Below are 17,414 nucleotides of genomic sequence, written 5' to 3'. Positions count from 1 at the left end.
CTCAAGGCCCACGAAGAAAGAATGAAAGGGAGGTTCGAAAGTGTTGGAGGACAACTTCTACTCACAAAGGAAGATTGAGCAAAGAGAACAATCAAGTATGGTGGTACAAATGTTCAAACTCAGAGGACGAGAGGTGGATATGGTTTCCGTGGGAGAGGAAGAGGAAATCCTCGATTTAATGGAAATGATAGAGGTCGTCAAGAACAATTCAACAGAAGTGAAGGGACAAAGAAGGTTATCAATGCACCACGTGATAGAAGTACAATCAAGTGCTTTAACTGTAATGTGTATGACCATTATGCAGCCGAATGCAGGAAACCACGAAGGGAGAGAGAAAAGAGCAAAGAACAGACCCCGGAGTCCAACCTTACAAAATTTGAAGATGATGAACCCACCCTTCTGTTGTCAGAAACTGATCAAAACGAAGGAGGAACAGTGCTATTAAATGAAGAAAAAGTTTTGCCTGATATTAGTCGAGACGGAAGCACAAAATCAGAAAACAACCTGTGGTATCTGGATAACGGTGCCAGAAATCATATGACTGGACACCGTGAGAAGTTCAACGAGTTAAATGAAAACGTGACAGGAAATGTGCGTTTTGGAGATGGCTCCACCGTTAAAATCGAAGGAAAAGGTACGATTGTATTTAAGTGTAAAAATGGAGATGAACTAAAGTTGAAGGATGTCTATTTTATTCCGTCGTCGTGTAACAATATTATATCTCTTGGGCAATTATCTGAAAACGGAAATAAGGTTGTAATAAATGGAGATAACCTGTGGGTATACGATAGTAGTGGCAGGCTTTTAATGAAAGTGCAGAGGTCAACAAACACGTTATATAAGATAGTAATTGAAGAGTACAATCCAGTGTGTATGTTGACAAAAACGGAGGAGCTAACTTGGCTTTGGAACTCGAGATTGGGACATGTAAATTTTCAAGCATTGCACACGATGTCCAGCAAAGAGATGGCCCAAGATTTGCCCAAATTGATGCAACTTAAAGGAGCTTGTAGTGGTTGTCTACTGTCCAAACAAGCACGGAAGCCGTTTCCATCCAAATCTGAGTTCGTGACAAAAGAAAAGCTGGAACTAATCCATGCAGATTTATGTGGCCCGTTTACTCCGCCAACTCCAGCTGGGAACAGATACATGTTTCTGTTAGTCGATGATTATAGTCGTGCCATGTGGGTATATATGTTGAAATACAAGGACCAGGCACTCGAGATGTTTAAGCAGTTCAAGGTAGTAGTAGAAAAGGAGGCAAAGAACACTATTAAAACCTTGAGGACGGATAGGGGCGGAGAATTTAACTCAAAAGAATTCAATGACTTCTGTGCAAACGCCGGTATAAAGAGGCATATAACCGCACCTTACACTCCACAACAGAATGAAGTTGTAGAGAGGCGGAATAGAACGGTGGTAGCAATGATTATGAGTTTGCTGAAAGAGAAAGGTATGCCATCAACAATATGGGGAGAGGCCGCTAGACATTCAGTATACATATTAAACAGACTACCAACAAAAGCCGTGGTGGGAGAGACACCTTATGATGCCTGAACAGGATCAAAGCCGAAACTGGGTCAAATTCGTGTATTAGGTTGCTTGGCACATGTGAAAGTTCAAAATGTTGGACTAGAAAAACTCGATGATAGAAGCCAGCCTATGGTCTATATTGGAAAAGAACCCGGAACAAAAGCTCACAGGTTTTATAACCCAACTACCGGGAGGTTACATATAAGCCGTGATGTTGTGTTTGAAGAAAGAAAATGATGGGACTGGAGCCGTAAAGATGTGCAAGAAGATAATGTGGCTGATAGATTTATGCTTGTAAATTCAAACACAAGCACCGGGGAAGATAGTGATATGGGAATAGAGTCACCACATACACCAAGGAGCTCGATCAAAGAAAACGAGGATATTGGGTATGACTTTCAAGCGTCTGGAAATTCAAGCGAGTTGGGATATTCAAGTGAATCTGGTAATTCAAGTGAGCCCAAGAAATTTCGTTTTATAAGTGAGATTTATGATGAGACTCCGGAGATCGAGATCATGGATGAACGGTTACTGCTGGGTGCTGAAGAACCAAAGACATTCGAGGAAGCAAAAGACAACAAAGAATGGAGCAAGGCAATGATAGCTGAGATTGATGCTATTGAGAAAAATAAAACTTGGAGATTAACAGAACTACCAGCAGGACGCAAAACCATCAGTTTGAAGTGGGTATACAAATTCAAGAAGGACACAGAAGGCAACATAGTAAAGTATAAAGTCAGGCTCGTCGCCAGGGGTTTTGTATAGAAAAAGGGGATTGATTTTGATGAAGTGTTTGCACCTGTAACGAGATTAGAAACTGTCAAGATGTTGTTGGATTTGGGAGCAAAACAAGGATGGCAGGTGCATCATTTGGATGTAAAGTCGGCGTTCTTAAATGGTGAACTTCTGGAGGAAGTCTATGTAACCCAGCCCGTTGGTTTCGAGATAAGGAATGAGGAGCACAAAGTTTATCGATTGTTGAAAGCTCTTTATGGCCTTCGTCAGGCACCTAGAGCATGATACTCACGACTGAACAAATATTTGTGAAGCCTGGGTTTTACAAAATGTCCATATGATCATGCTTTGTATACGAAACGAGAAGGCCATGAGTGCTTGATAGTGGCAGTGTATGTAGACGATTTATTGGTGACAGGATCAAGCATTGGAAACATTCTGAAATTTAAGAAACAAATGGCGCAAGAGTTTGACATGAGTGATATTGGAAAATTGGCATATTATCTCGGATTGGAAGTAAATCAGAAGCTGGGTTATACAGAAATCAAGCAAACAGCATATGGGAAGAAAATCCTTGATAAAGAAAACATGACAAACTGCAAGCCTGTTAAATACCCGATGGAGTCAAAAATTAAAGTTGACATAGATGAAGGTGGAGAGTTGGTGGATTTCACATTGTTTAGGAGCATCATTGGTGAACTGAGGTACGTGGTACACACACGTCTAGACATTGCTTACTCTGTGGGAGTTCTGAGCAGGTACATGGATAAACCCACCATGCTACATTACAATGCTGTGAAGAGAATATTACGGTACATCAAGGGCACCTTGGAATATGGATTGGTGTACCTTTAAGGGACTGGAAATTACTTGTTAAGTGGCTATTCTGATAGTGATCATGCAGGAAGTGTAGACGATAGGAAAAGCACGACTGGTATAGCTTTTTATCTGAACGAGAATCTGATAACATGGGTTTCACAGAAACAAAGGTGCGTAGCACTCTCCTCGTGTGAGGCCGAGTTTATGGCTGTTATAGCGGCTGCTACACAAGGTATTTGGCTGCAGAACTTGTTGAAACAGGTAGTAGATGTAGTTCCAGGCCCTGTTGAGATCTTCATGCACAACAAGTCCGCAATCGACCTAACTAAGAATCCAATCATCAATGGAAGGAGCAAGCATATTGATATGCGGTTTTACTTCATAAGGGATTGTGTGGAACGTGGAGATATTGTGGTGAAGTATGTAAAGACCCAGGAGCAAAAAGCTGATATATTAACTAAGCCATTGACTACAGCAAAATTTGAAGAGATGCGTATGCTTCTGGGCGTCAAGAATCTAGTCAAGTTCAGATAATGGGAGAGAATGTTGGAATTACTTTCCGTATTTATCTAAACTCGACACAAATAAAATAGGTAAGTTGAATAAGTCTCAAGCAATGGAGATAATTAAGGAAGCCCAGAATTATCAGGGAGAAATTGTAGGAAGTAGTTCTGGTGTTTGATTTTCTAGTTATTTGTTTTCCTGATTTCTAGCATATGATGTAATCTTGTTTTTCAATATAAGCTTGTAAACACTCGGAGAAGATTGAGAACTGCAATACACAGACTTTATATACTCTAAAACCAGTTTCATATTTATCTTATTCGCTACAGATTAGGGTTAGTGGTGGCTCCTTAAGACTCTAGCTTCCAACCCCTTTCAATGTGCCTGCCTACCCTTATTAATCTAGACTACAAGAATCTGGTCAGTACACATCGAGTTTTGGCTGATGTCTACGTTGTTTCACAACCGATATCTTTTTCGGTGATGTCTATATTTGACATCGGCCAGAAACTGATGTTGTACTGAAATAGACATCAGTTATAACTCAAATTTTGAACAAGTTTAAAAAAAATAAATTTTATGAATAATTTACTTGAAATATATTCTAAAAAACATATCACACCGTAAGTAATTTATCACACACACATCGCTTCTTAAAAAGTGATGTATAAGATGCTCTATAACATCGTTTATTTTCTAAAAGATGATGTTTATTTGTTCCTTAGACATCAGTTCTTTTAAAACTAAGGTGATGTGTATGTACATATTAGACATCGTCCAATGTCTAATTAGCTCATTAACATCAGTTTTTGCCAAATATAACCGATGTCTATTGTTCTCTTATAGACACAACTTTGGCATTTAAAAATAGGGTATTGTTTCAAGCTTCTTTGCATATTTAATCACTCTGGAGTCTGGTCCTGATTGTATTACACGGGGGATTGTAAATGTCCTACCACTAGATGTACAGGGAACCGTTAGGCCTCTATAAATCTCTTGTTAACTCGGCTTTTCTAGTCTGATTAGGCACTAGCATAGTATGATGAACTTCAGACACAGAATAAACCAAGAGCAGCTAGACTGAACAACTAGACTTTTTGCCAACAGAGACTTTGTCCTCTGTGTGAATCAAAAGTGATGATACCATAACATCCAATACAACACAAAAGTCCACCACTAACAAAAACATTAAAGTTACACCAATTCTAACAAATATGATCAATGGTCTTACCCTCCTGCTCAAATTTTAGACAGACATTCCTCTTGGAAGAATATACTTCAACGTAAACCTTATCATAGCTGCGAGGAGAGTATTCAAATTCTTCCGTATAACACAGTCTCCACATAACCCTAATAATCTTAAAATTATTATCTATTTCATCAAAACAAAACCCGTAATCTGCAATAAAATGTGCTTCACTATCATCTGTAATAGGCAGGGAGGGAACGGTTTTGAAAGATTTAGTAGCAGGGTTCCAGAGGTAGTACTCATTGATCCCTACATCCGATAAATCGTAAAAACAAACAATTCCGCAAGCAGAACCAACAAGTGTAAACAAACATTTATTCGCCGGAAACTTAAGAGTAGTGATAAGTTGACGAGTACCGAGATTGACAAGTGAAACTGGATTCCTAGTTCCAGGAATTTTGTCGTGGACAATGTGAATCTCTTGTTGCTTTTCTTGAGCTACTGTGCTTTTCGAAACTGATTTGAGAGCAACTAAAGTCTTTGCATCAAGGCGTAGGAGAATGTTAGCTACCATATCATCAGGAACAGTACCAGTAAATCTCTTCATCTTTTTTTGCTATTTTTAGCTCAGGCCTGCTCAACTCCCCTGCTTTCCTTTATATTACAACAGGCAGGACCAAATAATCCTGCTGAACCAGAGTCAAATGGGGTCAAATCTCGATTTCGAGTCCAATTGGGGTGGTACATTTCAATTTTAATTATATTTTTATAAATTTAATTTCTATCCTCCATAGACTATAAAAAGTATTCAATACTACTCTAACTTTATTAAGTTTGATATATAAATTAATTATAAGTGAGTTAGACTAGATTAAATGAATTAATTATGGAAAATAAGCTTGTTATTATAAGATATTAAATAGTTTTTCTAATATGACATGTACATCAGCACAGGTTATAATAACATTGCAAATTCAAGTTAAAAGCTGTTGCTGGAGACGATGCTAGTGATGTTGTTCATAAAACAAGCATTTCCCCAAGATTGGCTAGTAGCAAAGCCTGGATGGCAAGAAAAATGCGGCAGCATGAAGATTAGTTACCCTTTTAACTAGTGCATTTGACATTAGCTTTGAAGTATATTGCAACAAGTCTTTCAAAACACCAAGACCTTTTCTTAGAAGCAATTACTACGACGCAGATATTAATCTAGAGCTGCTGAATATATCAGTACTAGATGAGGAAGCCATGTTTCGCCTTAGTTATCCAATAACCAAAGATTGTAAGAATACAAGTGATCACGAGAATCAAGAAATTAGTTTACATATCGATTTAGATTCTCAGACACTGAAAATCAGTTCATTGCCATGGGCTGCAACAATCTTGCTTTATTAAAAGCCAAATATGATGAAACAGTTACAATTGCAGGGTGCGTATCATTGTGCAGTAATTTCTCTTTGAATCCTAATAATGATGCAGCAATTTGTTTTGGATAAATTGCTGCCAAACAAGTTTCAAGATTTATTTTCCTTATCACATCCGGCCATCTTGGAATCCTAGTGGTTATGACCAAGCATCAGCAAGATGCAGCGAGGGGCCGAGGTATCTAGTTCCACGAATAACAAATCATTCCTCTTTCTGCCACTTGATGCAGGTATTGATTCATTGTTGATCAGGACTGGTTCGGAAATCTGACAAATATCTAGAGTGTGCAAACTATGGAAACAGTTTCTGTTATAGTAAATATAAACTATAAAGATCTCCCGCTCTGTTCTCCAAAAGATGAACTTGAAGAAGAAAAGTATCAATGTGGAACAAATGCTTCATGTGATGAAGGCTTGTGCTCTTAAAAGCACATTCAGTTATCATTATTAAATTACTTCGACTGATAAGATTTTTTAATGTCAGATATCGATGAGTGTTCAAGTCCACCAAAAACTACTTTCAGTGGTCAATATAAATTATGCGATCAGACTTGTATAAATATACCAGGAAGCTACACTTGCTCATGCAAAATGCAAAGATGGATGGCCTCTGACGATGGGCACATATTTTGATGATTGCAGGTCAAGAAACCTGCAATCATAGTAATAGGTATTTATGCTCTACTAAATTTCAAATTTTGTCATGACTTCATTGGATCTGTTGTTTGTGAAAGAATTTTAATATTTTAGTATTTCTTTTTTTGTTGTTTTAGTAAAAATTGATAAGAAGAATGTCGAGTTTTTCTGTTGATCATTCACTTGCAACTGGAGTTCAGCTGTTACTTTGAATTCTGATGCTAACTCAGCCAATGCTTATTTATCTATAACAGTAGGATTATAAATCTAACTATGCATGGAATAGAATGTACTCTTGATGGTTTCTTATAAAATTTTAATGTGTGTGTAATTTACATAATTTCTAACATCTGCATGCAACAATATTCCGGTGACCTGGTGAAAATTCAGTTTCTAGTAAATTTGAATTGCATGTATGGATGATTCAGGGGTCTAGTAAAACTCGAGTCCATATATTGGTAATTAACCTTTCTGTTTCTTTAGCATTTTCCCTCTATCTTCTTTGCTAAGATTTTCACCATATTCTACATATCTTGGATTAAGAAATACAACATAGAAGATGAAAATAAACTCGAACACTTTATTAACGAGGTTGTTATTTTATCGCAAATAAACCACAGAAGAAATATAGTAAAGCTACATGGATGCTGCTTGGAGACATATGTCCCTTAACTAGTTTATGAGTTTATCCCTGTGACTTAATGAAAAATAACAGCCAAATGAAGAACACAAAACAAGAATTGTAGAGAAGCAAAATAATTCAAAAGTCTCATAAGATGGATCTGAAAGATGTGTTACAAAAATGTCAATGAGCCAATATATGCTCAAGACAAGGACTGCTACTTCTAACAGAAAGGTGGTCCTGCATGCCATGACAAGGGAGACCAGCTGTGTCTTACTTAGCACTAGAAGACATATTAGTTATCACACATGAAAAATGTTCATTGAAATATAGAAAAAATATAAGCAACATTAAGTAAATTGTTGACTGAGGTTCATGGTGTCCATTACTCCCCCTCAAGCTTGGAGGGGAGTTCAACTATAGCTCCAAGCTTGCCCAATATGTAATGATGCTGCTGTCGATAGAGCTTTGGTAAATATGTCAGCAACTTGAGAGTGAGTAGGAACGTGCCTGGTAACTATGGTGCCTGAGTTGATTTTGTCCCGCACAAAGTGACAATCCACTTCCACATGTTTCGTGCGTTCATGAAGGACTGGGTTTGCTGCCAGGGCTAATGCAGCTTGATTATCTCAGTGCAGCAAGGCAGGTGGTAGTTCTTTAAGACCCATGTCTCATAGTAGTGCTGATAGCCACGTGATTTCACACGCTGCCAATGCCATAGAGCGATATTCTGCCTCTGCTGTGGATCGGGCAACCACCGATTGCTTCTTAGTTTTCCACGAGATGGGTGAATGTCCAAGTAGTACACAATAACCTGTTGTAGATCATCTTGACATCGGGCATGTGGCCCAATCGCTGTCACCGTACCCCTTTAGTTCAGCAGCAGAGGAAGATGCAAGGAGTATCCCTTGACTTGGGTTGGTTTTCATGTATCTTAACAGTTTAATGGCAGCATCCATGTGTGCGGTTGTTGGGTGCTGCATGAATTGGGTCAGAATATGCACTGAAAACACGATATCTGGACGGGTTATGGTAAGATAAATCAGTTTACCGAGCAGTCTTTGATAGGGATGTGGGTCCTTGAGAAATTCCCCAGTATCAGAGTTTAGACGCAAGTGTATGTCCATGGGAAGTCTGAGAGTTGAGACATTGGTGAGACCAAATTCCTCTATAAGGTCCAATGTGTATTTCTGCTGTGAAACGAAGAACCCAGCCGGTGACCTGGTTATTTCAAGTCCCAAGAAATATCGAACGTCTCCCAAATCCATCATCTTGAAGGTGTTGGATAGCATGAGTTTGAGATGATCAAGAGCTTTTTTATCATTGCCTGCCAACAGCAAATCGTCCACATAGATAAACACCAACGTTATTGTTGAAGGAGTAGTTAGAGTAAACAAGCTATAGTCAGACACGGACTGCTGAAATTTGAGGTCCTTCAATGTTGTTGACAGCTTATTAAACCAATTTCTCGGAGCTTGACGTAGCCCATATAGTGACTTTTTCAGCCTACACACAAGCTTGGAGTTTGCATTAGTACACTCCCCCTGGTTCAGTACTATTCTGCTGCCAAGATGACTATAGCCCTGAGGCATTTTCATATACACAGTCTCAAAGAGGTCTCCATGTAGGAAGGCGTTCGTTACGTCCATTTGCATAACCTCCCACCTCTGTAGAGCAGCCACTGCCAACAAGGCCCTAACAGTTGTCATTTTTGCAACCGAAGCAAATGTGTGCTCGTAATCAACTCCATATGTTTGTCTATAACCCAATATGACAAGGCGTGACTTGTAATGATCAACTGTGCCATCTGGTTTGAACTTCATTTTATACAACCATTTACTCCCGATTGCTTTCTTTGATGGAGGGAGAGTGGGGATTTCCCACATGTCATATTTCTCAAGAGCTTCCAATTCGAAATTCATGGCCCTTACCCAATTAATATCAGTGACAGCTTGACTGAATTTTACTGGATCTGCACGAGTCGTTAGAAAGGACAAGAAACACCCAAACTTTCGCTCAATTTGATGAGAGGTTACAGTGACTAAGTTTGCAGATGGTTGTGGGAAGGGCTTGGTGATGTATGTTTCCATCCATGCTGGAGGTTTATGAGGTTTTTTTGATCTACGAGGTGAGATTGGTTGGTTTTGGTGTTCAATTATGGAGCTAGAGTCACTGCTAGTAACTGAGGGAGAGTGAGAAATTTCTATAGAGGTAGGAGGTGAGTTTTCAGTCAGTGTAATATTGTCTATAGGATTGAACATGACAGATGGCAAAAGAAACTCATCATCTATATATGTGTTCACGGAGGTGTTGGGCATTTCAGTAGGCAAGGGCAACATGTAAGGCTTGGGAGTTGCAGAATTCAAGGGAAATACATCTTCATTAAAGGACACATCCCTCGAAGTAAAGATTCTTCTGGCCTGTACCCCTTTTTAGTAGGTGGGTAACCTATAAAGGCACATGGCACATCTCTAGGTGCTAGTTTATCAGCAGTGTGCATATCATTAACAACAAATGCTAAAAAACCAAACAATTTCATGTTATTGTAATCTACAGGTTCATTACACAGCAATTCATATGAGCATTTGTTATTTAAGATCGAAGAGGGTAACCTATTGATTATATAGGCTGCTGTGAGAACAGCTTCTCCCCAGTATGAAACTTGCAGGCCTGATTGAAACATGAGTGCATGAGCTACCTCCAGCAGGTGCCTATGTTTCCGCTCGACTCGAGCATTTTGTTGTGGTCGATAAGCACATGATGTCTGATGTACTATTCCATGAGACGAAAGTATGCCCTGCACCCTGCATCCTTGAATTCTAAAGCGTTATCAGATCTCACCACTTGGATAGAGGCATTGAACTGGGTTTTTGCATAGTTGTAAAACACTTCAAGAGTCTTCAAGTAGTCTGATTTATGTTGTATAAGATAAATCCATGTCATCCGTGAGTAGTCATCGACAATCGTGAGAAAGAGCTTGAACCTCTGCCTTGTGTTCACCTTATACGGACCCCATATATCCGTGTGGATTAGTTCGAATGCCTTTGTTGCTCGAGACTCACTAGTTGGAAATGGAAGCTTTGTGAACTTGGCCATGGGACAGGTCAAGCATATTGTATCTGCCACATGAGTACAATGTTTGACACAATCAATAAATTTCAACTTCGAAGCTGGGGCATGACCCAATCGATTGTGCCAGCGAGTAAACTGAGAAGCGAGGGACTGATTTGACACTGCCATACACTGAGATTGAGTCATTGTAGCCAAATCCTTATATGCAGAATTTAACATGTGATACAACCCATTTGACACTATGCCTTTGCCTTTTTCTTTATAGGTTCGAGAGTCAACTATCTTGCAGTTGGTTGGTGAAAAAACAACAAAACAACCATTGTCTTGTGATAATTTATGGATGGATAGAAGGTTATGGGTAAAGGTTGGCACATAGAGCACATTCAGTAATTTCAAGCCATTTTGCAAGCTCACATCTCCAACATGTGACACAACAACCCGTGCTCCTGTAGGTAGATTGACACTCATATGTGTGGGCACAGGTTTGACATTGGTGAGTATTTCAGGGTTTGAGGTCATATGGTCGGTTGCTCCTGTGTCAACTATCCAGGTGTGAGGGTTTGTTTGAACTTTTTGGCATGATATCATTCCTGAAAATGGGCTTTCCATGTGGGAATCATCAGTTTCATGGGACATTGACTGAGGTTGTGTGGGTAATAATTGAAGCAGCTGTTGTAACTGTTGTGTTGACAAGGTCACATATGGGTTATTAGGGTCTATGTGTGAGTGTTCTGTAGTAACATGTGCAACTGATGGACCTTTTGAGACAAAGTTGAGTTTTTTGTTGGACCAACGGGCATTAAATGTATTTTGGTTACGAGATGAATAATTGTATTGAGGGGGTTTATATTTGTAGTGCCATCTGGGGTAGCCAATGATGTTCTAACACTTGTCACTACTGTGACCTTTACCACCACACGTTCCACACACCAATGGTTTTCCTGGGTTGAAGGAGGTTTTGCTATACATAGCTGACATATCAGAATCACAGGTGAGAGGATTTTTGAGGATATCTCTTTGAGATTCCTCTTGTTGAATAGCAGCACTGACCATTTCCACACTGGGTAAGGGTGACAACATCAGGAGTTGACTGCGTAGAGGTCCATAAGACTCGTCTAGGCCATTCAGAAACTGGAAGAGATGAGACTCCTCCTTTTGGGTTTGGATAGCTTTTAACAGAGCTGACACTTCTCCACTAACTGTAGTAACGGTGGGCAAAAGATTCATAGAATCCAATTCAGCCCACAGACTACTCAAGGATGTATAGTAGTCTACTATTCTAGCACCATTTTGTTTCAACCCAAAAAGTTCTTTACTGAGTTTATATTTACGAGATCCATGGGTTAATTGAAAACATTTTTCAAGCTGTTTCCACACTTCAGACGCAGAGGTTATAAAAAGGACAGATTGTTTAATAGAGTCAGATATATTATTATGTATCCAAGAAGTTACCATACTGTTGCATGTGTCCCACTGCACCGCTTCACTTATTTCTGTTGTGCTCCGTATCTCGGTGCCTTCCACAAAACCCAGCTTCCGTTTGGAGGAGAGTTGTATCTCCATAGATCTCTTCCAAGTACAATGATCACTTGCACCTTGAAGCTTGGTGACACTGATGGATAATGGATTGTCGGACGGATGTAAAAAAAGAGGGTTCTGCATATTTGAAAAGGAGAATTTACTGCCACTGGCCATGACTTGATTTCACAAAAGTAAGAGCACTGCTCACACACACTAGGTACACACTATTGTAGAGAAATACACGAGCTTCAACTATGAGATTACTAAACACTGAACTACTGCTAGGCTCTCTATTCAATTCACTCTACTAGTGTTTCTTCATTAGCAGCTCTGATACCATGTGACTTAATGAACAATAACAGCCAAATGAAGAACACAAAACAAGAATTGTAGAGAAGCAAAATAATTCAAAAGTCTCATAAGATGGATCTGAAAGCTGTGTTACAAAAATGTCAATGAGCCAATATATGCTCAAGACAAGGACTGCTACTTCTAACAGAAAAGTGGTCCTGCATGCCATGACAAGGGAGACTAGCTGTGTCTTACTTAGCACTAGATGACATATTAGTGATCACACATGAAAAATGTTCATTGAAATATAGAAAAAATATAAGCAACATTAAGTAAATTGTTGACTGAGGTTCATGGTGTCCATTAATCCCTAACGGAAAACTGATGTAGTATATTCATGAGCAAAATGAATACTTTCCACTTACATGGGATGCCCGGGTACGTGTGGCCACATAAATTGCAGGAGCTCTTAGTTATTTACACTCCGCCGCATCATTGCCAATATATCATCGAGATATCAAGTCATCAAATATACTTTTGGACGAAAAGTACATAGCAAAAGTGGCAGCCTTTGGAACTTCAAGATCAATTTCAGTTGACCAAACGCACCTGACTGCAAGAGTACAAGTACATTCCGTTATTTAGATCCTGGTCAAGTCAATTTACAGATAAAAGCGATGTTTATAGCTTTGGGCTAGTTCTTGTTGAGCTTTTGACGGGACTGAAACCAATCTTGCCACCTAGACCTGACACTGAAGCACGAAGTTTAGCAAACCTTTTTTCATCGGCTATGGAAGAAAATCGTATATTGGATATTCTTATTTCACGGATTACCAGTGAGGGCGGGAAGGAAGAGATGATATAGCTTTTGCAAACATTGCTTATAGATGCTTAAACTCCAATGGGAGGAAAAGGCCAACAATGAAACAAGTTGTAGCTGAGCTAGAAAGTATTAGAAATGCAAAGGGATCACATTCTGCTCAACAAGACTATGATGGGAATGAAACTGGAATAAATAGGCTAAATGAGCCTCGGGTGTCGGACGTTACTTCAACTTCGATGAATTCCACCATATCTCACAGTCTCACTGTTGAAATTGAGCCTCTTATAACAAGCTAGTGTTGTTAGGTTCCTAAATTAAAAGTGTTTGTAGCCCCAACATGTTTGTAGTGGTTATGTCTTTTATTTAAATGTTTTAAAACAGTAGATCAACTTTTTAATGTATTAATTGAACATGAGAGATGAAGATTGTGAATATGAGGACGATGAGTAGTAGTATATACAAAGAAGAAGAGGATGCAAGTACAAACAAATTTTCATCCTCGCAAGTCTTCCCAGCAGGTTGGTTTTGCTACAAAACAAATTTAATACTTCAAGACATCCTGATTTTTCTTCGACAATGGATGCAACTCCCTGTTGTAACTTGTGAATTTGTATGTCTGATAGGATCTTTTAACGTCAGATATCATGAGTATCAAAGAAATAAGATAAAGCGGATCATCTTCAAAAATATAAGATATAGTGCCAGTTTCTCAGTTACAGGCCTAGCTCAAGCCAAAATTAAATTTAAGGCCCTAGATTCCAAAAACCAAATTTGAAGATATCTATTTGACGATTAAAGAACTAATCCACCTTAAAATGTATTGTTAACTTGAGAAGGATCTATTTCATTGTTAAAGAACTCGATGAATGAGCTTGAAAAGGTACTTACCGAAGTAGATGTAGAGCGGCCAAACAGTTCTAATCATATGAATGAAAAATATTATTTTAGGTCATTACTCCAGCCTGGAAATTTCCCACTAAGCCTAGTTGTTATTCCTAGAGGACTAACAATGAGATTTACAGAAGGGGGGTTGAATGTAAATCTCAAAACTTTTTCAGGTTTTGAGAAGTTTATTAAAGCAGTGTGTTCTAGATGAACAAGTGTATGAATTGCTTTGAGCTAATGCAGACAGATATATATTCAAACACAAAATGTAAAGAACACAACAAACTTTAAAAACTTTTCTGGTGGATTTGTTGTTCCACCAGAGATGGTATATTAGAAAATCTGTGTTCAACAATGTTGATCACAGCTGCATCCTAGTACAAACTAGATGAATTTTCTCTCAAGATATTTCTTAACAGCTCTGGAAAATCTCTCTCTAATTACTAGCTTCTTCTTGGTTTATATATTACCAAGTGTACAAGTGAAAAACAATATAAAATTACAATAGTAAAATAAGTTCTTCACTTGCTTCTTTTCCTGTTCACTCCAGTACTTTGTTGACTATTGCATCTTTGTACTAAAGAAGAACGGCTGCTTTTTCTGTTGATCCTGAAATTCGGCTACCACATCTCAGTTTTCTCTGTCAACCCATGTGCCTCTGTCTGTAGGTACAACTACCACTTATCAACGGCTAATTAGCAGAACATCCGTTGAAGCTTTCATCCGTTAATGACTTCATCCGTTGAAGGATGTTATCCGTTGAAGCTTTCATCCGTTGATGCATTTATCCGTTGATGCTCTCATCCGTTGAAGGATGTTATCCGTTGAAGCTTTAGAGACATCCGTTGAAGCTTAGCTTCTCATCCGTTGAAGGTCTTTAAGTCATCCGTTGATACCACTTCATTTATACAAAATTACAAGGCATGAAATATTTACAATTGGCCTTCCTATCTGCATATCATCTAGTAGTCAACATGACTTATAGTTTCTCTCAACTTCTAAGAATTACATTTTAAATACAGAGACTGAAATATGCTACAATACTAGACTTATTTCTAAGTAAAGCTACACCATCAACGGATAGCCAAAGTGGTCTTATCCGTTGAGGCTACAGACACTAAATTTCTACTTAAGTGTTTTGTTAAACATATCATCAAACTAATGCACATATATTCCTAACAATCTCCCCCTATTTATGTCTATAAGAATTGTAGGCATAAATTCAGGGTTAACTTGATGATAACAAAACACTTAACAAATATTTGAATTGAAACTAAGTAGAAATATAAAAGTGCTGCAAAAGTGTATGTACTAGGAGGTAATTGAAGATTTACAGTGTTTCCAAGGGTGCTCCTCTAGCCTGAGCAAATCATCATTTTCTTCTTTGTTCCCTGGTTTTCTTTCCTAGCCCTTTGTCATTTTCCTCAAATTGGAGTTGGAGTTGTCTGAAGAATTCAGCTTCATCTTCATCACTGATATCCAACTTAGATTGCATTTCCTTGAGAGTTTCATTGCTGGCAATCTTGAGTTGGTCTTCAAGTCTGAAAAATCTTCTGACTCCTTTGTCATCTCTAAATTCCATCAACCAATGAGGTGATTTGTGAATTTTAGTTCCCCTTTCTTGTATGAGTAAGGTTCTGGGCAAAGCATTTGGTTCCCTCCAAGTCTTCCTTATGTTGGCAATCTTGTTGAGAATTTCAGTCTTGGCTGTTCTGGTAAAGCCAGAATCCTTTTTGATGGCTGAAAAGACTCTGATCAAGGTAGAGTAGCCTTCATTTAGAATCCTGTAGAGAGGCCATGTTCTTTCCCCAGCTCCCTTATATCTGAAAACCAATCTCTCTGGTAGCTGTCTGTAGGCAGCTATTCCCCTTACTTCCTCCAGCTCATCCAGATAGAGATTAATGTTTGAAGCTTCTTTTATGTCACAGATGTGAACATAATCATCTTTAGAAATGGGTGGCTTAGGGTTAGGTTTTTGTTTTTGAGTGAATTTCTTAGAGGTTAGGGGAGGTGTAGATTTAGATTTTCTTTTCTGTTTCTTTGGTAGTGGTAGAGTGGTTAAAAAGGTAGGCAATGTGATGTTGTCCCAATCAATAGGTTCCTCTTTTGGAATGATTGGTTCACCATGGATATTTATAGAGGGATCAGCAACAAAAGGTTCAGGTATGGAAGGTAGTGGTTTAGATATAGATTTGGTATCTTCAGGGTTATCTTCACTCCTTCTGTGTGCCTTGGCTTTTCTTCTGTTTCCCTTCTGCCATTCCTCACTTTCCTCCATATTTTCACCAAATATGCTCCCAAGAACCTCATCTAAGTTAGCAATCTTTTCTTCACCCCTGACTTCAATTCCTTTCATTTCTTCAACTTGGCTTGACTTTAGCTGTTTTTCAAGCTTTGCTTGTGCTCTTTTGTCAGCCTTTAATTGCTTGTCTTCTTCCTTCTTGGCTATTGAGAATTTGGGATGTCCTTGCATCACACATATGCTCTTTCCCTCTCTAATGATAATAGCTCTATTTCTCCTTACAGCCTCATCCATGGACTTTTTGAGATAGGCAATACTCCTGCCTAAAATCTTGTTCTTATCATCTTTTGGAGGAGGAAAGTCCACTTCTTTTAAAGGATTCTTTGTTGAGTCCTTATTGGATCTTTCATTGGGCTTGAGGATTATAGCTTGTAGTTCTTTGGAAGAAGCTTCTCCATCCTTATGACTCCCTACTGGCATGAGCTCCATGTTGATTGGTTCAATTTTTGTGCTGTGTTTCACAGATGTTGATTTGTCTAGTGTAGAACCAAACAACAGTTGCAACCTTTCATCAATTCTCCTCCTTTGTTCTTTCACTTGAATTTCAGCTGCTGCTAGCTGAATCAAATCAATTCCATCAGATTTTCCCTTGATTTGAATGATTGGAGAGGTAGTGATGGCAGGAACTAGCACTTTAGATATCTGAATCTTTGTAGAGGGCTCTCCTTCCCCTTCCCTTTTATTCTCCCCCTTTTTGTTATCATCAAGGAGAGGGGTCAAGCCTTGTGCTTTTGCCAGCTGCATTAGGAGATTGGTTTGAGATTGTTGGTTGAGAAGAAGGGTGGCCACAGAATCTTCAATTCCTTGAACTCTGTCTTCCAACTTGGCCAGCCTTTGTTCAGTAACTGATTCCTTTTTCAGTCTCGAAACCAAGTCCTGCAAAGTACCATAGGGCATGACTGAATCCAATTTTTCTGAAGTGAAGGATTTCAAGTCAGCAATATCTTTCCTGAGATCATCTAGACTCATATTTTGCTTTACTTTCTGCAACTTCATGAGATGCAGTGAGTCCAGGTGAGCTTGGAGGATAGCCTTGAGCTGGATATTTGCAGGGTCTGAAT

The 17,414-nt window shown here is 38.8% G+C and overlaps 2 protein-coding genes across 2 annotated transcripts; both read right to left on the bottom strand.

Moving 5' to 3' along the window:
• Window positions 1–4,666: 4,666 nt before the first annotated feature.
• LOC141703080 (uncharacterized) lies at window positions 4,667–5,387 on the bottom strand. Its single transcript, XM_074506688.1, has 2 exons — window positions 4,823–5,387; window positions 4,667–4,767 (listed from the first exon to the last, which is right to left on the bottom strand). The coding sequence occupies exons 1-2, from the start codon at window positions 5,385–5,387 to the stop codon at window positions 4,667–4,669; spliced, it is 666 nt and encodes a 221-aa protein (XP_074362789.1).
• A 6,026-nt stretch (window positions 5,388–11,413) lies between these two features.
• LOC141703083 (uncharacterized) lies at window positions 11,414–12,226 on the bottom strand. Its single transcript, XM_074506691.1, has one exon. It carries the CDS (start codon window positions 12,224–12,226, stop codon window positions 11,414–11,416), a length of 813 nt encoding a protein of 270 aa, XP_074362792.1.
• Window positions 12,227–17,414: the final 5,188 nt, after the last annotated feature.

This window comes from Apium graveolens, unplaced genomic scaffold (genome assembly GCF_009905375.1).
Source record: "Apium graveolens cultivar Ventura unplaced genomic scaffold, ASM990537v1 ctg6190, whole genome shotgun sequence".
Taxonomy (NCBI): Eukaryota; Viridiplantae; Streptophyta; class Magnoliopsida; order Apiales; family Apiaceae; genus Apium; species Apium graveolens.
This window is presented reverse-complemented; position numbering and strand designations above follow the sequence as displayed.